This window comes from Trichosurus vulpecula, chromosome 4 (genome assembly GCF_011100635.1).
Source record: "Trichosurus vulpecula isolate mTriVul1 chromosome 4, mTriVul1.pri, whole genome shotgun sequence".
NCBI classification, from domain to species: Eukaryota; Metazoa; Chordata; class Mammalia; order Diprotodontia; family Phalangeridae; genus Trichosurus; species Trichosurus vulpecula.
The window spans coordinates 337,501,806-337,529,628 of NC_050576.1; the positions used below are offsets into that span (position 1 = coordinate 337,501,806).

The following is a 27,823-nucleotide window of genomic DNA, read 5'->3' on the forward strand; positions in this document are numbered from 1 at the left end:
GTAACAGTGTGACTACTACGGAATTCGTGAGACCAAAAACACTTTTATAGACAGTCTGTTACAGTGTTGGAAACTTTTTATTGGTGAATTGCTCTGATTCTGAATTGCATATGCATGGAAGCAGGAGATGATGATTGGGAAAATGAATAATAGACTATTTCAGCTAGAATATAGATTGTGTGAAGGGGAGTAATGTAGAAATTAGGCTAAAAAAGATGGTTGGAACCCACATTGTGGAAGACCTAGATCACCAGACTGGAGAGTTTATATTTTATCCTAGAGACAAATAGGGAAGCCACTTAGGAAGATTATTTTGGCAGCTATATAAAGAATGGATTAGATAGGGAAAAGATGGGAAGTAAGGAAACCAATAAAGAGGTTCCTGTGGTGTATAGGTGAGTGGTGATAAAGGCTTGAACTAGGTCATCACTGAGCGTTTGCCCTGTTTCTCCACCTTCCTCACTTTGTCATTCTCTCTCTTTGTAGTGAACTCTAGTGTTGGACGCAGACCCTCTGGGGTTTTGGTTGCATCAGAAATAGGTGCAGCATAAAAAAGATCTGTCATCTTAGCAATGTGGAAATCCTGTCCCACCCTTTATAAATAAGTTAAATATGAAGATGATATGAGATTATGGGATTACTGGAAAAATAACAATGAGAATAAATTGAAGAAATCTTCACTAAACATTTAAACCCTGTCTTTGGTAACTATTTGAAGCCATTTGGCAAGAGCATATTAATGAGATCAGAGTCACTAATTAGGTTCTCATAAAGATCATTTATGCTCTCTGCCTTAGCTAGAAGCAGTATCTCTGACCCACATCAATCATTTCATGAATGGTGCTTGATGAATATTGAAAAAGTATGGTTGTATCATCCCTATAGAAAAACAAAATTTGGCATGTTTTAACCTTAATGGTCAGAAATGTTATCTTTATCATCTCATGTTGAATAGTGTGAAAATAGGGCTGTTGCCTTTTTTTCCTGAATTAACAAGCCATCCTTTAAAAGTTTGCATGTTGAGACCTGACACAATGGAGTGTGTACTGTATTTAGTATGCCAGGACCTGTGTTCAAATCTCCACTGTCCCACTTAGTATGTGTGTCACTTTGGATAAATCATTTCACTTCTCTGGGCCTCAGTTTCCTTATCTTTAAAATTAGAGGTTAGACGAGATAACCTCTGCATTCTTTTCTAGCTGCAAATTTAAGTTTTTATGAACCTGTAAATTATAATATGTTGGAAATGGCATATTATATAATTCATTGTGCCCATATATCCCAGGGATAATGGTCTACAGGTAGTACACATTCAGTCAATGTTTGTACATAGAATCTTAGAGTTTGGGATTTCTAAATCTAGTCTGTCTCTTATATGAAACAAGAATGAATGCCCCCTCCACTACCCTTGACTATTCTAGGCCCTGATTAATTAGCTCTATTTAATTGGAGAACTAATTTGTCCATTTACTTTCTGGAAAAGCCTAACTTTTATGAAGTTTTCCTTATATAGACCCTTCATTTACATGTCAACCCTTAAACTGTTTGAAGACAATGATCATACTCCCTTTAAGTTTTCTTTTTTCAGGCTCAGTATCTCCTGTTTTCATCCAAATGATCCTCATTATGGAGCCTGAAAAAAATTTTTTTTTCTTGGTGGACAAAGTAGCAGTACAGTTGTTTTTTCTATAATGATTGTGTTGCTTATATAGGAAAATAAGTTAACTATATTGTAGTTGGCGGAGTATGTTATTAGTGTTATAAATATATTGTCAATGTCAATACTGCATAGAGTTACATATTCATTATAAATTAGCTTGTTAACTTACATAAAGTTGCTTCTAATTATATAATTATTAATAAATAATAAATTACTTTATAATAATTATTGATTTGAATGAATGTTATTAAACTAATTATGAAACTTTGCATTAGGTCAGATATCAAGCCTCTGTTAGTATATATCAAGGTTAGCAGTTAAATCTCCATCTGATGAGTGAGTTGTTTGACTAAATAGAATGTAAGCTCTTTGACCACAGGGTCTAGTTTGCATTTCTCTTGGCATCCCTTGCACCTGGCACATGGTATCTTGCACGTAGTAGACATTTGATGATACTGGTTTGCCGAAGTAAGCCATAGCATTTTAGAGTTAAAAGAAGGGAACTTAGAGGCCATCAAAACCAACCCTCTCATTTTACAGATGAGCAGTCTGAGGTCCACAGTCAACTTAACATCTTGCTTCTGAACACGTGATGGTCCTGTACTATCCTGAAAGTGGCAATAGGCCTCTAAGCTTGCCTGGAAGGAAAGTGAAGCTTCTTCACACAGCAAGGGCTCACTCCATATGTTAACAGTAAAATTCTTTTCTTGGCCACTTGTTTAACAAAAGTAGGCCAAATTAGTGGTCATTTCTGCAAAGAAAGGGGCGGTTTTATCTCTTTGCCTTAAAAAGACCTAAGTAGCCAGTTGTGCAAGAGATTAGTTTGTGTGTATGTGATCTATTTCAGAAGTTTCATCTGGATTTTTCCTCTTAGAATTCTCATTCTTAGAATTCTCATCTGCTTTGGACTGCTACACCTTTGTTCTGTACTCACTCCCATCGCAGGTGTGCTGTTGGGACTGATGGGGGTTTTCAGTGTGATGTATTGCTATTTGAATTGCTTATTTTTCCATTCCATAGAAGTCTTTATGCAGTAGGCAAAGGAGGATTGCATAAATGCTTCATGTATGTTTTCATAAAACATCTTACAGAGAAGCAAGGGCACTTAAGTTGCCACATCTTATATACCAAATATTTTCCATTTTTTTCTCCTTTAATCAGTATTCAAACAGAGTCTTTTACTGGGCTGTTTGATTAAAAGTACCAAACCCTATGAATTGAAGTGTGACATTATGTTGCCTATTAGGGATAGGAATTGTTAACCCGTTAATGTGGTCTAAGTAAATGTTCTCTTTTTTAATATCTATGTAGTCGTCCTCGCCATCCTCATCCCAGCCTCATTCTAGCCACTGCAGAACGAAGGCCTCACCATTGTGTCACCATGCATCCCTGCCCTGGGTCAAACGTAACCATGTAGGTCCAGCAAAGGCTACCAGCCCATCTCTCCGTCTTCGTCGCTGGCGGCCCTTCTTACGCCTGCCGTCTGTGGGGCTTCATTCTGTTGTAAGTGTAGTCAATCTTCCAACTCTTCTTCCCGTGACCAGGACAGTCCATTGCCACTTACGCTCCTTCAGTCTTCAAGATGCTTGTCTCTTGGTTTTCTTAACCATTAGCTTCCCCTTCCCCACACGAGATTGCAAGCATACATCTGTTTATGCTTTGCTGTCTAGCTTGACTTTTGTGCCGTCATCTTGGTGAGCATCCATCTTTCCACTCCATGGCCTGCCAATATCTTTTGAAAAGTATTGATCGACATTCGTGATATTCAGGTTTCTGTAAGCTCTCAAAAGTCAATCTATATTCTTCTGCACCTCATCTTTCTGGTTTCTTTTAGTTGACACTGATCAACAAATGCTTTGCGGCTTCTAAATTCTTTGCCATCAGTAACTTTGTTTTTATTTTTTCATGTTTTGAACATGATTTTAGTCTTCTGCCATGCTCATCCTGGGGGTCACTTTACTTATTCTGTCCTCAGTCTGAATCCTTCATGGTGTAGGGTGTTTTCATCTAAGGTATTATTCCCTGAGGTGCCTCAGGTACTTGGTTTAATTTCTATCTGATCTTCCCTTCCTATTTAGTTTCTAAAGATCTTATCAAGGTTGGAGGTGAAGATTTCCTTCTTGTTAAATGTTCCCACATTTCAATCATTTCCTCTTTGTTAAGCTACTAATAGCATAAAATTGTTAAAAACTATTTATTCCTGCACTCTTAGGGAAAGTGTGATATACTCTGACATGCCTATTGAAATAAGATAGGAGAATTGAACAAGCACAACGACTGCCCTTCACCATTGCCTTTCTGCATGGCTGAATCCTTTTTTTGAAACTTGTATCTCAAGTTTTGATTTATGTTGCTATGTTATTTGTAGGAAATGTCAAAAGTAAACATGTAAATGATGATTTCTAGAAATGAACATAGGGAGAATTTAGGTGTTAATATACTTAGCTCAGGACTTAAAAAATGAACGAAAAGTTACTGCCAAACTTCTTTCCCCTGAGACTATAGCATGGAGTCTAGGTACTTTCTGGCATGTGTCACCAAAGCAGCCATTTGGTAGAAGTTGCCATAAACATACAAATGCCCATCTTTGGTAGAGCTGCCAAGGACTGAAACAGAGTCCTATTTTTAAAACCAAGAACTAGGCATCATACTGTAGATTTAATGCTAAATGTAAATCAAATTCAGTATCTAGCGTGCTTGAACAATCCCTAAACCAAAATGCAAGTTTAAAATTTGGGACCATTGCTTTATATGACATTGGATTTATTTTCCATTTTACTTCCACTGATTGAGATCTTATTTTCTCATAAAAATTAATATGAATTTTAAATTTTCATGAGCATCTTTCATTGCATATTTGCCTTATTTTCCTTTTGCTTAAATGTATTTAACATTTATGTAAGTCACTTTTTTTTTTTTTTAGAATAAGTAGGGATTCATTGTATTTTCTCAAGAAAGTTGTATAAAGAATATGATTAAAAAAAGACAAATTGGAAAAATCAACTTTTGGCCTTTGAGCTATAAATAGTTGTGACTGTTTTTTGAAACTGGAGACTTTCTAAAAGTAGTAATATACCTTTTGCTTATTGTTTTTTTACTTTTATTTTGATACGGTGAAATGTTTCAGTTATTTCAAATGAAATAATATTTGTAAAGCACCTAGCACGGTACTTGGCAAGAGAGGAGGTGCTTAATAAGTGCTTATGCTTATGCAGTTTTTTTCCTCTTCAAAATTATTAGAGTACTGTTCTAATTGAGGTTGGCCAGCTAGGGGGCATTATGATAGGCATTAAGGCATTGCTTTTTCACATCTCCATTATGTTTAAACTTAATTATCATTTGGAATATATTAGAAGATGTTTTGTTTGTCTTATCAGGTTTTGGTTTTGTTTTTGAAAATTTTAGGCCAGCACTTAATTGGAATACTGAAACCAAAGCTGAGTTTGAGAGAGATTTTTTGTACATGAGGCAATTTTTCCAGTTTCTTAGTTTTGATGCCCTAAGTGACAACATAAAAATACTTTGGAAAATGCATACCTTCAAGAGTGGGAAGAATAAACTTGGGGCTGGGGGAATTTTTCTTAAATGAATCAAGAAGACTTAAATTTTGGTAGGCTTTTTTTTTTTCAATCAGCAGCTAGTAGCCAGCTCTGCATGTTTGTTGGCGAGAAGCATTATGTTACAGATTCAGTGTCAACACAGTAATATCCTTTCATGAAAATGTTGCTCATTTGACCATTCTGATTATATCACTAGCGCAGTGTGAATCCTAAGATTTGGTTTAAAAATTTGATTGGAACTCATTTTATAAGTTCAAATGCTGTTTCCAAGTAGTCAAGAAAATCTTGGCCTGGGAGTAAGGAAACCTGACTTTACGCTAATACACTGGGTTACTTGGGGGTAAATTTCCCCTTTTGTACCTCAGTTTTGTGATTCATAAAGTGGGGATGGTAGGACAGAGTCATAGGGTAGTAGATTTAGAGCTGGATAGAACCTGAGCAATCATATGGTCTAGTAACTAAGATTAATTTGTCATAAGCTTTTTTTTTTAACCAGTAATGTAGGCACACCACTAGACATCCTTTTTTACGTATGCTATAGAGCTATTTTAGCTTCTGATGTATGAAATTAGCAATATTCCTTAAATGAGGTAATAGTTGTGAAGTGCTTGGTATAGTGCCTGGCATAAAATAGGTACTTGATAAATGTTTGTTCACTTTCCTTTTCACTTAAAATTCTTAAATAATTTGAGGATATGCTTACCATCATGAAATATTTAAATGGTATTCTCTTTTATTGACATTTTTATATCATTATGGAGACAGTGAGAAAAATAAAATACTCTAAAGTGTTATGAGTTGTGTGAAAAATGTTGCATGATATTTTTTGCATGTTGCAAAGACGTGATATCTGTAGTTTTATACTTCTACCTAAAAGTGACTATTTAGTACAACTTTTTAAAGTTATAAGTGGACTTTGTCAATGCTAAGTACATTTTTTAGACCCAAGATGTCTTAAATTGTATAAAACATATTTTTATTTGTCCATGTTTTTAATGCTTTTTCTTTTAACTTTCATGTTCAGTATATCTTTAATAGCAAAAATAATAGCTGTGGTACATTGCAAATCACATAGTTTTGTTTAATAATAATTATCATGTCTAAGTTAATAGTTGTAATAGAAACTACTAGCCTAATAATAATTAATTGATTTTAAATATAACTTTTAATTTCTTAGGGAGGCTGAAGATTAGTGATATAGATTTAAATAGGGTGGGAGAGTCAGTAATTATAGTTTTATTCTCAGATTTGCCATTACTGATTTAGTATAGAAATTTATCTAGTAGGCTAAGCGAACAACACATTACTGATGTACTGGGATTGAATTTGTTCTTGCCCTCCCCTAAAAAGTCCACACTAGCAACAATAACAATAATAGTAATAATACAAATAAAATGCCTTAAGGTTTACAGAGTGCCTTCTTCACAATAACTTTATGGGTTAATATCTCCATTTACAAGAAATTTAGGCTTTTCTCCCATACTTGTTTGTTCTCATATTTCTTGGATCTAGGATGACCTGCCTGGAGAATTCCTTTTCTCCCTTTGATCCTGGTAGTTTTCTGTTAAGGTGTTCAAGAAGCAAGACTCAAAGTATGATTAAGGAAAAACATAATTTTGTTTTATGGGTTACCTGAAATTTTTTTCTAGAGAAGTCTTTTCAAATGATTTCACATTACTACTTTTGTATTATCTTTATTTAATAAGAACTTCAAATTGAAAAAAAAAATCCAAATCCCTTAGCACTAATCTCTTTCCTAGAGAAAGCCAAAGGGGCACTTTTGTTCAAGGGAACAGTTTGGCATTAATAAAAGACCACATGGGAAAAAGGATACATTTTGGAGCAATATGAAATATGTATTTTTTCATATTGATATTTAGTTTGATTGAATTATGTGACTTCTGATGCACATAATATGTATTTTTCCTCTTATTTCAGGCACCAAGTATAGATGAAAAAGTAGATCTGCATTTTATTGCATTAGTTCATGTAGATGGGCATCTCTATGAATTAGGTAAGAACTACTTTAATTTATCTTGGCAAGGGAAAGGGGAAAGGGAGTTAAAATCTCTCTACATTTTTGAGAAAGTGTTATTATTGAAGTTGATATTTATTCATTGTTTGTTTCAGTTCATTAATTGACCCATAATGTTGCCATTGTGCCAGCTATGTTTTCCTTTTAAGTTTTTTTATTAACCAGGAAAAAATAGAATTGTTTTAAGTCCAAGAAACTTAAATTCAAGGATGTCAGCACCACCTTCGTACTGTAGCAGATCAGGAAACAAAACACCATTACCGGAAATTGCTATGAGTCACTGTAAAACTTGGATTAAAGTATTTAGTGAGTTACCATCTCTGTCTGGACAGTATACTTGTTTAATCTCCACCAATGATTATCCCAAGACCTTATCAGAAAAGATGAATGACTGAAGGAAACAAATTTTAAAAGAGAAGTTTGTATTTATAGTAATGATTTCATGTATGACAATGTCCACAGTTAGTTAACCATCAGGCTTTTATGTATGGTATCATCATAATGGTATGGCCTTTCTCAGGATGTGATTTTTCCCTTAGATTTTCAGGAGCCTCAGGTCAAAGTAGCCATCCTTAATTACAGTCATATTCTTTTCCTTTTTGTGAATTCACATTCTCACCCAATCAGTTCTGTTGCAGTAGGACTACTTTGTTTAAATACAGCCATTTACAGAGTCCGAATCTTCATAGACATTTTATCTTGATCCAGTAGAGAAAAAGCCTCTTAAACCAGGGTTCATTTCATTTTTTCCTTTGTAACCCCAGTGCTTAACGTAGTAATTACTGTTTGTTGAATTGACTTGCTTCAGCTCGGTAGGATAGCTACTTACTGGGGATGTTTTACTTTCTTTTTTATCGTATTCTTGAATACTACATATTTTGTTTTCTGTAAGTATCAGTCAAAACTTGGAAAGATAGGACTTATAACTCACATGACAATGGAAATGGATACCTCATACTTAAAAAGAGGTCTTAAGAGAAGGGGTAGAAGAGTATCTTTCTCAGTGAGGAGAGTATAGCTATATGGAAATTCATGAACCTGAGGCTTGAAGCAAAGAGTGCATTTGAGTGAGCTAAAAGGAGGAAGAAACAAGTGATAGTTTTATGAGGCTGTATTGTAGAATGCCTAGTGAGAAAGAAGCTACAGATGATACAGAACAGCAAAGCACCTACCATGTGCAGACCGTTTGGATTTCCTAATACATCTTATACATCTGGTAAGATTGATTTTTGATCTACATCTGTCTCAGTTTTTGCTATAAGTTTAATTCTTTTTAAAAAATGAGCATCTCATAAATTCTTGATTTGACTTACTGATAATTTCATCTCTGAGCAGTTTTTTTTTTAAGCAATATAGAAAACTATTTTAAATCAGTTTAATTCTGAGCAACAAGAAATAATTGCTCGGTAAAGTAGAAGTGATGGGAATCTTGGGAGAAAGGGCTGTGCTATTTTAGAATTCACGAATGTCGAGGTTTATGTGTGGGACATAGTCAGAACCATACCTTAAGCTAGCATCTTTCCAAAGGCCAGGGGGGAAAAAGATTCTAACGGCATAATTAAAAAGTATGCTGTTGGAGAAGAAAAAGAGAAAACACCTAAAGAAACAAACTTGGTTACATGGAGGTCTCTCTGATTAGCACAAGATCTCTCCTGAGTATCAAAGGAGGTTCATAAAGCAAAGGACAAATGCAAAAGAGTGATATGAACCTGCAGGAAAGCTAAGCCTCAGGATGAAATCAGGCTCATGAAAATCCTAAAAATGATATCTCTTCCAATTAGTTTGTAAGCTTGAGTCCATATCTTAATTTACTTTATTTCCCTCATCAGCGCCTCCTCGTCACAGTAGGCAGGCCATAAATGTTTGTTGAAGTTGAATTGAGGAAAGGCTTTTTAGGATGTTGAAGTTAAGCAAAAGAAGCATTAAGGAATAGACTCATTGCTTAGAGTAGATGGTATAGTACGATTGATAGTGGCAGAACAGAATCACTGACTACTGGAATTACAGTTTTTTTCATCAAGGAGGGGAATGATCTTCAATTAAGAAGGTAAAATAAGAGAGAGGGGTCCAAGAATGTGAAGGGAGAATAGAGTCCAGAAAGGAGAGGTCAGTGGTAAACTTCTGTAGCCAGGTGTATCACAGACAAATCAGCTCTTCCCTCTTAGCTCATCTCTGCCTTCAGAATGTGGACAGAGCTACCCTTTTTGAATTCCTCTCTTAGCTGGACAGAGGAGAATGACTTTCCCTTAGTCAACATCTCTATTTTGATTTCCCACTGCTTGCCTTTTGCAGCCATGCCATTCAGAACTCACAGTAGACTCTATCCTTCCAGAGACAAGAATTGTTTTCCAAAGGTACATTTAGCTAGTGTGTAAAGACTTCTCTCTGCATGGAGATATCTAACAAGTCAAGTGAACAAGGATTTAGTTAATGCTACTATATGCGAGGCTGTGAGCTAAGCATTGGGGACATAAAGAAAGTAAAAGCGGTCCCTAATCACAAGGAATTGACAGTCTATTGAGGGAGACAGCATGCAGATATCTGTGTACAAACAAGACACAGACAAGATAAACTGGAGATGATCAGAGGGAGAACTCCAGCATTAAGCAGGATTGGGAGGGACTTCTTGTAGAAGGTAAGATTTTGGCTGAGACATGAAGGAAGCTGTGAGAGAGATGATTGGGAGTCCCTAGAGTTTATTGAGTAAGAAGAGTGGCATGGTCAGACCTGAGCTTTAGGAAAATCTCTTTGATTTAGGTTAGACTTGTGGAGAAAGACTTGAGTCAGGGAGGCTAACCACCAGGCTTTTGAAGTAATCTAAGTATGAAATGGTGTCCTGCACCAAGGTGGTAGCAGTGTCACAAGAGAGAAGGGGGTGTAGAGGAAAGGTGTTATAAAGATAGAATCACCAGGACTCGGCAACAGACTGGATGAGGGGGGAGAAGATGGGGAGAGTGAGGAGTCAAGGATCACACATAGGTTTTGAGCCTGGGTGACTGGGAAACCTAGGAAGAGTGGAAGGCTTGAGGGGAAGATAATGAGTTCAGTTCTGGATAGGTTGAATTTGAGATATCTGTGGAACATTCAGTTCCAAGTGTCTAGTGGGAAGTTGGAGATGTGAGATAGGGATTCATCCTCAAAAGCCTGCAACATTCCTCTCCAGGGTTTGGGATTTTGTAGTCCCTTGCAACATCAGCTCTGGTATACACTTAACATTTAGAATTACAACAACCTAGCATGAATATAAACATCCGCACTCAGAACACGAATAATTAAACTTGTGTCCTGGGTCATCCCAGACAGAAATATCCAGGTCAGTAAGAACGCTTTCATTCTTGATTATGTTTCCCTGGAGCTCACACACTTAGTCCCTAAAGTCTTTTCTTTGCCTGCAGAGTTGTTTCCAAAAGCCTGCTACTTTTTAACCCTTTGTGAGCTTGGAAAGGGAGGTCCAGAAAGTGACAAGGAAGTCTCCAGGGGTGTGCCACACAGCTTGATATTTGGACCTTTCCCAGTCAACATCTTCATCAAAAACTTGGATAATAATAATGATAACAACAATAACTAATGTTTATATAGCACGTACTATTGCGCTTTGGGCTAAGCACTTTATAAATGTTATCTCATTTAATTCTCTCAACAACCCTGGGAGGTAGGTGCTATTATCATTCCCAGTTCACCAGATGAGGCAAACAGTCCCTGTCCTCAAGGAGCTTGTAATGGAGGAAGTCATGATATGTGATATTAGAGAAGACAAGGAAAAAAGTTAAAAGTAGAAAATGCAAACAATAAAGCACTTCCTATTTATAAGTTATGAGAAATGATCCCTCTTGTGGATTGTGCAGATGTTAACAATTCACATTTAGTAACTGAGTTAGAGAATGTTTGGTTTTACAATATTGAGTGCCATGGAAAGCCATTTGAACACTTCTGACATTAACACACAAAATCACATTTAAGTATGTGTGGGTGAAGTGAAAAAACATTGTTGTGCCAAAATTGAGAAACTGAAAGTATTTGATAGCTATAATTTGCCAAACTTGGTATTCACACAACACAGATTTTGATAGGAGTTGGAGCATTTACATTCTGGCGTTGTATGTCTATCAGTCATCAGAAATACATACATACACACATACACACGTACACATTTGGGGGGGGGGGTGAGGCAGTCGGGGTTAAGTGACTTGTCCGGGGTCACACAGCTAGTAAGTGCCAAGTGTCTGAAGCCAAATCTGAACTCAGGTCCTCCTGACTCCAGGGCTGGTGCTCTATCTACTGTGCCACCTAGCTACCCCAATACTTTTCTTTAAAAAAGAAGTACTAGCAGTTTTACAACGTGCTTATATGTTACATTTCAAAGAAATCATTTAATGTATCAGTTATATGTAAAAACTATTTAAAATTGGGCAGCTAGGTGGCGCAGTGAGTAGAGCACCAGCCCTGGAATCAGGAGGACATGAGTTTAAATCCATCCTCAGACACTTGACACGCTAGTTGTGTGACCTTGGACAAGTCATTTAACCCCAATTGCCCTGCCTTCTCCCCTCCAATAAAAACCAGCCAACCAAAAAAACTATTTAAAATCACATGGAATTAATGAATATTTTCATTTTTACATAAAGAAATTGAATTTATCACCGATGAATAAAGAATTTTGCATTCATTAAAGCTAATGAGAGTTTAGGTCTGGCCAAGACAATCTGAGTCATCATTTAGTGTGTTTATGTAAATTTTGCCTTAACTTCATAATTAGTATAGTCGTGAAACATTGGTTTTTTCGCATAGTGAACATCAATTATGCACCTACTCTTATGTAATACAAAGCAGAGAAAGAGCAGGTTCTTGCCTCTGAGTTTAAAGACCAGTAGTAGATATGACAAGAATAATTAAAAATTACATTGAGCTACGTGTATAGGGGAGAGACAAAGTGCTTCGATAGATTAGAGAAGGAAGGATCTATTCAGAGAATTCAGATTTTTTTTTTGTCATATCTTCTTAGCTTTTAAAACACTTCCTCCCCTTTTCCCCCCTAAACAAATCCATAAGTCTCTTATAGTTAATAGTAGGTTCTGTAAAAACCTTTCTTAATACTGAACTTATCATCTTAATACTCTTTTAAGGGTATACATACTATATATGTATATCTATACATGTATGTGTGTGTGTGTACATACACACATACTGGACTGGTGATTTCATGTTTAAGGCACTCCCAGAAAGGAAGCTCCAATCAATGCAGGTCAGCACTTGCTGTCCAAGATTGCATTTGAGTTTTCTGGGGGCAGTATTTGGATTACACAGCCAATATGTGTCAAAAGCAAGACTTGAACCCAAGCAGATCTTTTCTAATACCAAGGTACCATAGCCTCCTCTTGACTACACACATACCTGCTTACATACAAACGTATGTGTGCACACCTACACACCTCTCATATGCCTGTGAAAAGCACAGCCTAGAGGAGGGAGAACTGGCTGCAGAGGCCAGAGACCTATGTGCAAGTCATGCCTCTGACATATACCCTCTTAAGTGTCGGGTAATTCACTTACCCTCTCGATGCCCAAGGCACCTCTCTAACACTAAAGTGCCAAGAGGTTGCCATCTGCATTAGTAGACGAAATTTCTTTGCTGGAAATTGTCTATACAGATGAAATCACAGGTCTAATCAAAACAAAATAAAACAAAACAAAGCCTCTCAAGAATGGTGTTGTATATTAAGGTATTTGGGTATAACTTGAACCCTTAATAGCTACTGGCAGTTTTCTTCCCAGCTGTAGTTTTTTCTTTCATTTTGTTGGTCATTATTCATTAGCTCTGTCAGTGCTGTTATTTCACTGGGTCAGATGATTGAAAATTAATTGTATGTACACTTTTGGTTAAGAGCTAGTAGGTTTGGGGTTTACTTTCTCTGCTTGGTATCTTGGACACAATACTTAGCGACTATACATACTTTACAGACATAATAAACATTTTTATTTGGATGAGTTTAAAGTAAAGCCATCAAGTTCTTCTCATTTGTCTTACTGTGGTTGGAGGTAACCTGAGATTCCTAGAGCTTAGAGCAGTGAAGCCTCAGCCCTGGCTGGTACTTTCTAGCGAGAAGGGTTCAAGTGTAGCTTGACAGTAGTCTGCTTACCTATTTGGACACCAGCCTAACTTCAGATTGGTTCAGTACCATAAGGGTGGCCACGAGATGATGAGTCTTTGTGGCCACAGCAGCTTGTGATGAAGTGTGGAAAGGTGGCAGATTGCATCAAGGGAGACAGCGAGTGTCTCCTGTGATGAAACTTGGGTTCTTTTGAGGTACTGAAGTAATGTTTTCTTAATGTGGACATTTCTTGGCCTTCTGTGTGAAAACAATGTGCCTAAACATAATACTAATGAATATAAAACTTTTACTAGACAAAGATATTTTGGTGTAAAGTGTATCTTTTCCAAATAATTATTTTTCTAACAAATTATATTTTTACTGATTGTCATCTCTTAAATATGGAAGGAAAGAACTAATAATTGTAAATGATAAAATGTATTATTTAAAATGTCTATTAGTTTTATTATTTTAACTGTACAGAATAAGCTTTCATATTACGCAGTGTCTAAAATTGTCTACTTGTCTATAATTGAAAAAGATAGGAGTTGAATGTTGATTGCTTTTTCCCCAGATGGGCGCAAACCATTTCCAATTAACCATGGGAAAACTAGTGATGATACTTTATTAGAGGTAAGAAGACATTTTTTAATTGACTTGAAATGAAATGAACTGGAGAAAGACATCTCTGTTTTTGTAGCTTTCTTATTCTGTCATGCTTTCAGGACCTTGATATTTTGAAGCCCTGGTAAAAAAAGGAAAATGCCACTTGGCACAGAAAATGTGTTTGAAGTAAGGAGGGAGGGTTTGTAATGGGGTAAAAACGTAAAATTTGATTGAGGGGAAATAAGTAATCTATAAGTTGTATTTTAATGGTAAATTTGGAGACTTGGGTAACCAAGACGTCCAATTGCGTTTTTAAATATTTTTATGTTTGGCAAGCGATAAACAGTCGAGCAGTAACTGCTAAACATGGTAGGTGTGAGTGTGCTGCAACATATTGCCAAGAAGGAATTGTCCCCCAAGGGCGATATAAATGATCTCATCAGAGATCTATAAGTCAAAGAGGATGTAGATTGGTTGTGTGTCAAGAATAGCAGATAACAACAGATGAATAGTTCCTGTATGTCCACTGGTAGCTGTATCTTGGGGAAGTTTCAGGCACCTAGGATGACCTCCTTGAAGGATTCGTGGGTGGAAACAGATGAGAGGTTCACAGGATGAGGATTGAATAGGTGCTGTTTGCACCATGTAAGGAGGTGCCTACATGATGAGAACGCAGATCCACTTTAGTATGGTTTTTAAATAGGCCACCAGCCATTCTAATGTTCTGAAGTCACTGTTCAATTCCTTTTTTACATGAAAAAACCAGAATGAACACTTATTGACTGCCCATGCTAGATACGGAGTGAGATGTAATGGTGAATGACAGGCCTATCTACTATTTAAGCTAGAGCCTTGAGGGACCTTTAGGTTGGCATTTTCTAAATATCTACCGGAAGTTCAATCTCTTATTTTATGTGATACACTCAGTATTAAGACAGGCACATCATAACAGGTTTTAGATCACAATATTTTCTTTTAGACTAAGTGTTGGTGATTTTTAGAACTTTTAGATAACTATTTATAGTTTTCTTTCAGGCCTTGGTAATTTATGGTAGCAATTTTTAGCTGCCACTAAGGTCCCAAAATTACAAAAGTCAGCAAAATTTGTCCGTTTTTGAATTTCTGCCTTTTTTCCCTAAGCCCTTCTACTACCTGCCTCTTTTTATCTAGCCTTTGGACACAGTGTGTCCTCATGACCTCTGGTCCTTTGGCTGTCTGGTGTCCTCTCCTCTACCCACTCTATCCTCCTATTCTGTCATTCCCCTCTCCTGGCTTTTCCCCTTCCTTAGTTGGTGTTCCTCAATGTTTATATGGCTTGTCTGGATGTGGACAGATTGGTACTGATTATTACAGTAGTTCACACCAAAGTATTACCTTCCCATAGGCCACTCACATTTTTAAAGGGGAATGTATTGATCCATATGAGTTTCTGATTGCTAGAATTTATTGTGGGAAATATTTTAGGACAAAGAGGCCTTACTTCATCCAGCCATATCCTTCCTTCCCTGAACCCACTGCGCCCCTCCCCCCCCAGCCCCCACTCTACAGTTAACTTAGTCAGTACATAGAATTACTCTTGCAGTGTCACAGCATCCTGGCCTCTCGCCTTCGACTTTTTGGGGATCAGAAAAACAAAGCACAAGAAGACCGGAATCTAGGAGACATGAATCCATAAATAAAGCAGGATCTCTGTCCTGTTTTTCAGCTGTTACTACAATACTTGAAAATATTCAGTACTACATTTGAAAAAAAAAGACAGTATGATTGCTTTAGAATAAGTTGTCTAAGATAGCAGTTCTTCAATCTTTCTCATCCATGGACCACTTTGAGCCGAAGATGTGGATCACCTACACCAATTATGGGAAAACCCTACTTCACCAGAATTAAGAGGAAGAAAAGCTCTGCTTTTTAAGAGGTGCCATTGAGGAATTTTTGTTTGTTTTAGGAACAACGGAGGGAATCCAGACCTGTGATTTCATCTATGTTGGGAACAATGAATATGAATACTCCCTCTACCAATAGAGATTAGTATCTCTATAACTCACAGTCTTAGATAGTTGTTGGGAGCTCTGTGATGTTAGGACTTGCCCATAGTCTCATAGCTAATATGTGCTTGAGGCAGAATTTAAGCCCAGGTCCTCTAGACTCTGGGGCTGACATTCACTGTGCTACACTGCCTCTCATCAAGTGAGAAATATTACATGTAAATTTTTGTAGTCAGAACATAAATGGTTGACATTATTATGAATATCAGTATCTTAAAAGCTCTACTCACGAGTTACATTAAAAAATTACATTTAAAAAACCCATTTAACTCATTTAAAAAGTTTAACCCATTGGTATGCTGGTAAATATCTAACAACTTGCCCTCCCAAAAAATGTATGCACAACACACTTTTAAATTTTATCTGCATTATTAATATTTTCTACATCACTTTCCTAAGTCTTGACAATCAACAAAAACAAGTAAATTAAGCCTTGATTTTAAACATTTGTCAATCTCTGAGGTATAAATGAAGTATAAATCAGTGAGAGCTGGTTTTAGTAGGCTTCAGCATAATTTGGTTTAAAGGATTTTTTTTGTAACTTAAGACCTGAAAAATACAGTTTCCCATCAGCAATCAAAGGAATGAGTTATACCTCTTTAAAGAACAAATGAAGAACATCAGATAAATGGGTGCTAAAGTTGGGCAGCAACAGAAATTGAGCTTTTCAGGAATTCGTTGCAGTTAGGGGTTTACTGGTAATATTACCATTCACTATCAAAGATTATGAACCTAATTCCTGCTCTAGCAGGATCACCCAATCAGCCCCTCATTTCTTGTACTAGTATATAAGCTAAGTAAAGTAGTCTCCGAATTCTGAATTTAAGTTAAAACATGCTTATCAGTCTAAATTGACAGAGCTAGTTAAACCTCCAGTGCTGTTCGCTTTGTCTTGCCCTTCCATGCTATTCCCCTCTGCTCTCATGGAGCAGCTTCTTTTTTGAAGTTGCTTTTTTTAAACTGTGGGCTGCGGAAGCATAGAAGTAAGTCCGTTTTGAGTCAGACTTTTAGGATAACCGTCTGCTGCCTGTAACGTGCATAAATTAGAGTAACAGTTTTGTGTTTACTTAGCAGTTGGCTTTGTTAGTGAAAGTGTTTTTGTTTATGAACTGAGATATTATATCTTTATGTCTTTTGTTTATAGGATGCCATAGAAGTTTGCAAGAAGTTCATGGAACGGGACCCGGAAGAGTTAAGATTTAACGCAATTGCTCTTTCTGCAGCATAGCTGATGCATAGAGGAGACACCAGTACTGTATTATTTGTAACAGAAGTAAAATTCCTCCTGCCATACTCCAGTACTCACAAATTTTGATATTTTCATGATGATATTGATGATACTGACCAATAATAGTTTATGTGCATTAAACTTTGAATTAATCTGTGTTTTGTGTCTTTTTTCTCTCATAGTGTATGGAAGATCAACTGTCCTACTTTGAAAAAATAAAATCCAAAGTAACATTGTAAGTGGCACTCACAGTTGCACACTCTGTGCCTCATATGTAAATGTCAGCTAGTTTATACAAATATAATATTCGAATTAATTCAAGGGTATGTGATTTCACTGCTGTGGACATCTCCTCTGCTGCAGATTCCAACCCCTCTGTATGCCTTATGAAAGAGTAACTACCACCCTTTCAGTGATCTCATCTACTCCAGTGAGTTTACTTATCTGTCCTCTCTGTGCATAAGCATCCCAGAACTAATCTGTCTCCTGAGCTTCACTTCACCAGCTGCCCATGGAACACTTCCCACTGGATGTTCCATAGGAATCTCAAACTCATGTCAAGTGGAACTCAGTATCTTCTCCTCCTATGCCCCCAGGCCCTCCCCATCCATTTCTATTAAGATAACCACAATTTTTCCTGACTCCCCTTGCATCTAGTCATTTGCCAAATTTTGTGTATTCTGCCAAACATCTCTCATGTCTTTCCCCTTCTTACATGGTCACCACTCTAATTTAGGTGCTCATCCCTTCTTACCTGGACGGTTGTAATAGCCTCCTGAACTCTTCACCTCAAATGTCTCTTCTACAATCCATCTTCCACACAGCCACCGAGGTAATATTCTTAAAGATCTGACCTTGTCACTTTTGCTCAGAAAGCTTCAGTGGGTACCTGTTGTTTCTGGGATGAAGTATAGCCTCCTCTGGTATTAAAGGCCTCTTTAATCTGGCTTCAGTCAACCTTTCCAGACTTAATACACATTATTCCTTTTTCACACTGTGATCCAGACAAATAGGTTCTTGTACACTTCATCATGTCGCCCATCTTTGTGCTTTTGCATAGCAAAAGTATTCCATTTCTTGCATACTATCCCTCTTGGGTCCTGACTCTTGGTTATATAAATATAAAGCTTTCACCAAGTGCTACCTACTACATGAGCCATTTCTTGACTCCTCCCCTAAGTTGCTAGTGTTCTCCCTCTCCCCAGTTTACTTTATTATATTCAATGCCATATGTACGTGATGGTTTCACCATATAAGCTCTTTCAGGTCAGGGACTTTAATTTTTTTTTTCTTTTGTATTCCCAGCACTTGGCACAGTGCTCAGTACTTAGCAGATGCTTAATGGTTGTTCTTCAGCTGTTTTAAAGTTACAAAGTACTTAGATCACAATCATGGGTAGGTGTTGTAAATATTGCCATCACCCCTGTTTTGCAGTTGAAGAAATAGACTTGGAGAGTTTAGATAAAGCCTTGCTTATTGTTATGAAGGTAGTTGGTATTCTTTCCAATTCCTATATTCTTCTCAGCATAGTAAAAGACCTTACTACCAAAGTAATATGTGATAAGTGCATAAGAGGTATGAGGGCAAAATTGCTATGTGCTGCCTAATTGGGGAAGAGTCGTTATTAACAGGGGTTCAGGAAAGGTGTTCTCAAGGCTATCCCATTTGGGGTGTGTTTTAAAGGCTAGATAAGGCATTCAGTAGGTAAAGAAGACATTCCAGGCAGAGAGAGGAGTTTCACCAGGGGCATGAAGGCAAGAAAGTGATGGGTAAAGGGGGCAGTGAGTATCCTCCACCTAGGCATGAACACGAAGGGAATTGGTTGAGATAAGAATAGAGACTAGGATGGTGCCAAATAATGAGTTGCCCAAGACAGAACAGATAGTAACCATCAGAGGTGGGATTCGAGTGCAAGTCTGGTTCCAAGAACATGTGTTCTTTTTGCTTCACCATTCTGCCTCCTACAAATCTGAAGCTCTAGGAATAGGTCAAAGAGATTTGTGAGTCTTAGGTGTTACTAAAGCTTTAGGAGTGAATCAGATCACCATGGACGTCCCTAATAAGAGAAACACACATTTAACTAATATTCTATCTCACACAAAGAATTGGCAAAAATTATGAAAGACAAATAGTGTTGGAGAAACTGAAAAGAGGCACGTTAATATGGTGAAACTGTGAAGTGATCCAGCTATCCCAGAAAACTATTTGGAATTTTATGTGGAAATTTGATAAACTATTCAAACACTTCAACCCAGCCAAGGACATCAAATGTACATAGGAATTGAGGATATCTAGATACTCTCAGATAATCCAGTTGGTGTGGTGTGTTGAGTTTTTTATTTTGATGTTCCCTTTGATGATGCAAATCACAACCCATCAATACTTGCCTGTCTTGTATGATTCAAACCCATCCATGGCCATCTGAACAAGTTTACCATAGGGAGTACACTCAACATTTTGGAGGCCATCCCCTCACTTTTTTCTGACATCACATATATGTATGCACACCATATGTGCCAAAATAGTCATAGCACAACTTTTTGTGGTAGTGGAGGAAAAGAAAACAAACATCTGGAAGAATGTGTCTTTATTCATTGAGAAAAAGCTGAATAAATTGTGAAATAGTATGTAATGGAAATACTGTTGCAAACTATGGTAAATAATGCTTATTAATTGAAAGTAAATGCTTATTTGAAAAAACCTGAGGGAGGTAAGGGACCCGTGGGTATAGAATGTTGTATGTGCTGTTGGATGAGTCTGTTTGCCTTAACTATTTTTCTTTGTTTGCAAGGTAAGGTCCAATACCTCTCTGTATTCTGTATTGATGGCTTAGGTCTCCTTACAAGGTTGTTGTAAGAATCTAGGATCCAGTCAAATTCCATTCAATTCAGTGTTGGTATTGTTTTTCATTTAAATATCGATTAAAATACTTTTTTTTATCAAGTGCTATGCCAAGCACTTGGGCTGAGAAGACAGAAGTACTCTCAGGATTACAGTCTAATGTGTGTGAGAAAGAAAACACATTTAGAGATAATGTTGTCATTGAGTGGTTTCAGTCATGTCTGACTCTTGGTGACCCCATTTGGGGTTTTGTTGGCAAAGATACTGGAGTGGTTTGCCATCTCCTCCAGCTCATTTTACAAACAAGGAAAACAGGGTTAAGCGACTTGTCCAGAGTTACACAGCTAGATAAGTGTCTAGCATTTATATAGCGCTTTAAGGTTTACAAAATGCTTTACATATATTATCTCATTTGCTTTAGATAAGAAAATACAGGATAATTTTAGGAGGAAAGGAGCTCTGATAATTGGGGGAAATCAGGAAAGGTTTTTTTACCAAGGAAATAGGTCTCAGTGGCTTGAAGGGAGCTAGAGATGCTTAGAGGCCAAAGCTAAGAGATAGCCTTCCAGACTTGGGGTCTGCATGTGCAAAAATATGGAAATTAAGAGATGTCATGTTGAGTTCAGGGAAGAGCCAGCAGGCCAGTTTGGCTGAAATATACGATGCATGACAGGGAGGAGGGTGAAGTAAGTCTAGAAATAAAGGTAGGAACTATATTCTGGGGAGCTTTATATGTCAGACCAAGGAGTTTGATATGGAGGTATGAAATGCTGATTTCCTGATAAGCAGAAAACCAAAATGCTTTTATCTGGTGATTTATATGTAGGCTGAAAGGTTGAGTTAGAAAAACAGAAATTTAGGGGTTTTTTTATTTGTTTTTTTTGCTCCTTTTCAAATATTGACCCTATCATAATGAATGGGCTGAAGATATGAACCTGCAGAAAAGTCTAGTGGCATGTAAAACTCTGTCCTTGTCTCTCTGTTCAACATTTTGGTAGATGAATTTTAATAAAACTACAGAGTCACCCTTATTATTTGGGAGCACTGAAATATGTGATGCTATATGCTATATATTTGACATTATGTACTATGTCAAGCATTTCATCATTTCTTGTAAAACTAGTAATCTAGAAAGGAAGATTGATTTTCCTTGAGTTAAATGTAGAGAGAGGCTTCTAAGGACCCTATAAAGCCCTAATAGAAACCATGGTTTGTTGTGGTCTATTTCTAATATTTATAGAATATGGTATGTCCAATATCTTCCCACCAGTATGAGACCATGCCACTCCTTCCATACTCTCTCCCCTCCATTATGCCTCTTCCCTTCATGTGTTCTCTTCCCCCATTAGAATAAGCTCTTTTAGGATAGGGACTATTTTGATTATTTTATTTGTGTCTCCAGAGCTTAACGCAGCACCTGGGATGTAATAAGGGTTTAATAAACACTTTCTTTCCTTACCTAGTACCGTATAATTAGAAGGTATAATCCCTATTCTATAATTTAAATTTTACACTTGAACATACCTTAAGTTAAAACTATTTTAAAGTGTGTTGTGTTGCAGCATTTTGGATTTGGGATTTTTGTTTGCTTTACAAAAATATATTTTAGCAAAAAAATCCATTTAGAAATTATATATATATATGTAGATATATAGATATGCATTTTGAGATAGTACATGTTAGGCAAACTTCCTCTGCTAGGATAGTTAGGTTATGTATAAATAAAAGCATGGCTAGTTTGTTTATTTTTTCTTAAGTGACTTTATAGGTTGGTTATTAGCCATTAAAATTGTTTTCCTACTGCTTAAGCCTTCAAAACTCTTATAAAAGCAAACCATAAAGTGTATTTGATAATTGGTCAGTTGACCCCAAATTCACAAATTGGTTGTGCCAGCGAACTCCCCCTGGTGAGTTAGAGGATCTGAGAGCCTGAAGGTTTTCTTTCCTCTTCTCATTTTGCACTCATAGGAAATTACAAATCCAGCCCATTTCCATAAGGATAAATAGAACTTTCTGTTTCAATAGGCCCCTTTACTTAATATAATTTGTATCGAGAAAAGTGGACCTTTAAATTCCATATGCAGGAAGAAAGCATTAAGCAAAGGGGGTAAATGATCTTTTGTGCTTGACCAACAAGCCATGAAATCTATTCCCTATATTTTTAATCAAAGATTAAAATCAAAGATTTAATCAAGGATTCTTGATGAAATAAAATCAGTTTGGAGTGTGAACTTTTATTCATTACAAGAGATTTTTAAAGCTAATTCAAAAGGAGAAGTGGATTTACTATGTGTAGCAAGTTTTCGTTTAATCTAAGCATTTTTCATCTTAGGACAAGATTCTCTGGGAAATTCTCTACTTAAAAAGAAAGACCTAATCATCTTAACATTGAATGTTTGCACAGTGCTCTTGGAACAGTATTACCAGCGAAATTATTCATAATAGCTAAGTGTGGAAAATGCTGATTTCCTGATAAGCAGAAAACCAAAATGCTTTCATCTGGTGATTTATAAGTAGGCTGAAGGGTTGAGTTAGGAAAACAAAAATTTAGTTTTTCTTTCTGCTCCTTAGCTTTTCAAATATTGACCCTATCATGTTTTCATTGCTGAAAAGCTGCCTGGAAATAAATGAGTCCTAAACCAATGTGCACGGTTATTGTTACTTAGTCGAGGTCAGCATCATGGAAGACAGCTAAGCTCCCACTGGACATAGATCATGGAATGTTGGAGCTCCTTTCCCTCTAAACTGGGATATAGATCAGGAATGTTGGGACCGGTGCTTAGAAGTCATTTAGTTCAACCCCCTAACTTTAGAGATGTGGAAACTGAGGCTCAGAGAGGTAATGGAACTTATCCAGGTCACACAGGGAGTTAGCGGGAGGTAGAGCCTTCAAACACCAATGGTAACCCTTTTTCCACACTGGAAAGAAACAGGAAAAAGCTGGATACTCCACTTATGTATCCTGTCCAGTATTTCTTGGGGTGTTGTAGGTGATGTTGTCCTGGACTGTAGCATTTTAAAAGTCCTGTTTTACATTTTTTCTTAATTATTTTTTATTTATATTATTAACCACGGTCCTCTAGTGTTTCATGATGTGAAGGTGACTTCAAGTTCACTAAGATTATGCCAGTGGAGGTCAAGCTCTGGAAGATCCCTACCAAGCCTAGAAAGACTTAATGAGCAAGAGCAACAGTCTGTCTTCTAAAGAAGGGGTGGAGAGGGAAGGGAATAAACATTTACACATTTTTACTATATAAATAGGCACAATACTAAGCATTTTATAAATCATAACTACTTTGGGAAGTAGGTGCTATTATAATCTCCCTTTTACAATTGAGGAAACTAAAGCAAACAGGTTAAGTGACTTGTCCAGTAAGTGTCTGAGGTCAAATTTGAATTCAGGTCTTCCTGACTCTAGGACCACCACTCTATCCACTGCACCACCTAGCTAAGTTTGGAGATGCTTCTCGCCAAAATATTGGTTCACCAGCCTTTGAAACATTCAAGAGTAAATACGCAACCGATAGCGAAAAGCATTTCAGGAACACACCGGAGTGCTTTTATAAGGCAAGAAGAGAAAGGAAACCAAAATAATGAAAAGCAAATCCCAGTTGCCAGATGGGAAAAACATTCTTTATTGTTTTACTCTGTTATCAATAACAGCCGCATTGGGGAAGGGGAGAGGAGTTCTTTTTCATCATTACATACACCTCACTGGCATGAGAGTTAATGGCAGGGCTCTATTTGCTATCATATACTATATGAGCTAAAGGACAGGAGTTCTCAGCATCCTACATGTGTTCTGTGCCTTACAAGATGAAAGGGAGATTGCTAGAGGGTTTGTTCGTATCTTAGACATGAAAGGCTAGAAGCCTAGGCAGAAGCTGTAAATCAGGCTGCTTTTAAAATGCTGTAAAACTCATCTGTTGGAGAGTTGTGCTGCATTACGCCTGGCTACCTGTGGTGGACAATGGCACAGAAAATTAAAATATATATACATATACATATATATATATATGTATATATATATATATATATATATAGCTTATGTCAGAACTTCCCTGAGGGTTGAAGAAGAAGGCTCATTTTGAGAAAAACCTGTAACTACATTTTATTGGAGTGTTTTTCCCCTCCATATATAAAATAGTAAGTACTTGAAACCAAAACATGTCATTTACCGGCTCTCTCCCTTCCCCAACATACACACTTGATTATGGTGCACTTAATGATTAGCGATTTTGGGCCATGTGAGTTTCTTACTAATAGGCCTAAAGCATGGTCTGCAGATAATTTAAGAGATGCATTCTTAAGAGGAGATTGATTTCTTTTATGAACAAAATGCCTTAAATATTTATCTCTATTTCAAATATGAAACAACAAAAAGTGGCTCTCTGTGCCATATTCTGTTATGGCTGGTAATTGGGCACATATGAGGTATTTAAGATAAGAGTACAATAACACTGCAACAGTTTTTAAAAGAGCCTGGAGAAATCTGGTTTTCATACAAAATAAACTTTCAAAGAATGGATGTTTTAAGCTAATTATTCGCTTTGAAATTTGGGCCTCCACCTTTTTTTTTTCATCCTCAGAAGGGAGAAGAGGGTTGCCCTAGTTCCTACAAATATTTCAGGAAGGCTTTTAGCCCCTCTTTAGGGAGTAACCAGAGGTTGTCTTCTTGCTCTGCATGGAATGTCTATAGAATGCGCCTGTTCTTTTCTTGCCAAATTAATAGCAAATAGAGGTAGAGAAGAGGATTCAGGCTGGTGCCTTCACCTTTTTTGAACTCCCCATTATTCATCTTGTCATGAATTGCTGCTGTAGATGAGATGATTTGATGACTGACTAACCTGCCTTCAAACTGTTACTTTTGGGGTCTCTCACAATGATTTGGTTATAATCCTTTATATTGACGATAAATACCAAAGTTTTGTGCAAGTTAAAGGGAATTTCTACAAATCCTCAATACCAGTCACATTTAACTCACTGATAAAACTTTTAAGCACCCATGCCTTTATAACATAGGATTGCATTTCACAAGTCAGGGTTGCCGCCAATACAAGCAAATATTCTCCATGAGCTTTAATAATAAGAGCTTTGAGTTTTATAAAGTACTTTAGAAATATTTTCTACTTTGATTCATGCAGCATCCCTGAGAACTAGGTGTTAATATTATCCCTAAATTACAAATGAAGAAACTGAGGCTGAAAGGCTAAGTGACTTGCCGAGGGCCACACAGGTAGTAGGGGTCTAAGGCAGGATTTAAACTCGGGCCTTTCTCTTTCCACTGCACAACCTATACTTCAGTATTTCAAGCATCAGTGGGGCTAGTCTTTCCATCAGTGCAGATTGAAACATGTCTGTGGTGTAGGTGGCCCTGTGAGAGCTACTGTGGTCAAAAAAATTCATGACCTTGCAGCCAACCTGGTGAGGAGCGTTTTCCAAAGTAATCAGGCTAGTCTTCAAACAATAGACGTAGAGGCTCTTTGAAATCAGATTAGTTTCAATAGCAGGACTGTACATGAAGCCTTACCAGACTGGTAGGACCTGCCAGGGCTTGTATTCCACTGGCAGTAGTCTTCAAGAACCCAGGGTCACCTCCACAACAAAGTGCGGTACTTTTGTCAATGTGACCTTAAAAACATTCTTAAAATATGCAAAACCCTATCAAAATCTTGCAACCAATAGTTCACATTTTTATAGCTGTTTAATGTTTATAAGCCACCTTCCTTGTAAATGCTTTTTGAGGTGATGTGGTAAGACTTGTATCTTAGAAATATATTCATTTGGCAGTTGTGCGAAGGATGGATTGGAGAGGGGAAAGACTGGAAGCTATTAGATTAATTAATACAATTATAAGAGGCCAAGAGAATTTGTCATCCTTATTTTGTAGATGAGACTATTAAGGCTCAGAAAGGGATAGGGATTTGTGTATGGTTAACTTAGTTAGTGTCAGAGCCCAAAATCCAAGTCGGAGGCTCTTTCCCCTAACCCATGTGGCAGAAGGCATTTATTGAGCACGTATGGTGCTGAAAGCTGAGATAGATAGAGAAGTATATCATGTAGTCCTCTGGTTGATTTTTAAAGCCCTTCATAAGCTGGCCCCCTTCTATCTTTCCAGTCTTCTTATATCTTACTCCCTTCCACATACTCTACATGAACCCATGCATAGTCACTGGCTGTCCCCTATGCCTGCAATTCTCTCCAGGCTTCCTTCAAATCTTAGTTAAAATCTCACTTTGTGCAAGAAAATTTTTCCAGTTTCCTTTATGCTAGTGCTTTTCCTTTGTTGATTATCTCCAATTTATCCTGCGTGTGTGTGTATGTATGTGTGTATGTATATACATATATACATACGCGCAGGATACACACACATCTTATTTATACATGGTTGTTTACATTTTGTCTTTCATATTAGATTATAAGCCTTTAAAGGCTTTTCCTCCCAATATTTTCCCCCCAATATTTATCACAGTGTTTATAACACTAGAACCGAACATGGAACAGCTGATTGGTTCAAGATTCAAAAAGGAGTACGACAAGGCTATATATATTGTCACCTTATTTATTTAACTTATATGCAGAGTACATCATGTGAAATGCCAGGCTGAATAAATCAGAAGTCAGAACTAAAGTTTCCAGGAGCAATAGCAACCATCTCAGATATGCAGATGATACTATTCTGATGGCAGAAAGTGAAGAAGAATTAAGAAGCCTCTTGATGAAAGGTGAAAGAAGAGAGTGTAAAAGCTGGCTTGAAGCTTAGCATTAAAAAAAACAACAACTAAGATCATGGCATGTGGTCCCATCACTTCCTGGCAAATAGAGGGAGAAGAAATGGAAGCAGTGTCAGATTTTATATTCTTGGGCTCAAAGGTCATTGCAGACGGTGACTGCAGCCATGAAATTAAAAGGAAAGCTATGGCAAATCCGGATAGCGTATTAAAAAGCAGAGCCATCACCTTGCCGACAAAAGTCCATATGGTTAAAGGCATGTTTTTTTTTCAGTAGTAATGTATAGCTGTGAGAACTGAACTTAATAAGGAGAGCTCAATGCCATGAATCAATGCTTTCAAACTGTGGCGTTGGAGAAGACTTTTGAGAGTTCCTTCGGCAGCAAGGAGATCAAATCAATTAATACTTAAAGAAATTAACTCTGACTATTCATCAGAAGGATAAATACTGAAGCTGAAGCTGAAATACTTTGGCCACGTAATGAGATTCATTGGAAAAGACTCTGATGCTGGGAAAGACTAAAGGCAAACGGAGAAGGGGATGGCGGAGGATGAGATGGCTAGATAGTATCATGGAAGCAACGAACATGAGCTTGCTCGGACTTGGACAGAGAGTAGAGGATAGAAAGACCTGGTGCGCTGTGGTCCACAGGGTAACATAGAGTTGGACATGACTGAATAACACAACAACAAATAGTACTACAAGGTGCTTAATAAATTCTTATTGGCCGATTTGACTTGATTTCCTCGAGAGCTTGTCAGGTATTGATTAAGTACCCCATGCCAGTCTCTCAAATCTGCTCCCTTCTTTCCACTCACAATACCATTATCCTAGTTCAGGCACTCACACTCCCTCAACTGTTCTGTTGCTGTAGCCTCCTGGGTTAAGAAGAGTATTTATTTTAGGCTGGAGTGGTTGCCTTTTAAGGGAACAAGTCAGACAGTCCTCAGGATGACTCGGGATATAAAAATCCCATCCTATGTGGAGGTGGGCCTCAGAAGCTTTAGCCAAATTTGTGTTACTCTGT

The 27,823-nt window shown here is 37.2% G+C and overlaps 1 protein-coding gene across 1 annotated transcript in view; it reads left to right on the forward strand.

Annotated features, from left to right (window-relative positions):
* The window catches only part of UCHL3 (ubiquitin C-terminal hydrolase L3), a 98,521-nt gene extending 81,142 nt beyond the window's left edge, over positions 1-17,379 (forward strand). Inside the window, exons 7-9 of the mRNA XM_036753346.1 lie at positions 7,159-7,234; positions 13,919-13,977; positions 17,140-17,379. Coding sequence (XP_036609241.1) covers positions 7,159-7,234; positions 13,919-13,977; positions 17,140-17,223 — 219 coding nt within the window. The 3' untranslated portion in view covers positions 17,224-17,379. The remainder of the gene's footprint in view (positions 1-7,158; positions 7,235-13,918; positions 13,978-17,139) is intronic.
* Positions 17,380-27,823: the final 10,444 nt, after the last annotated feature.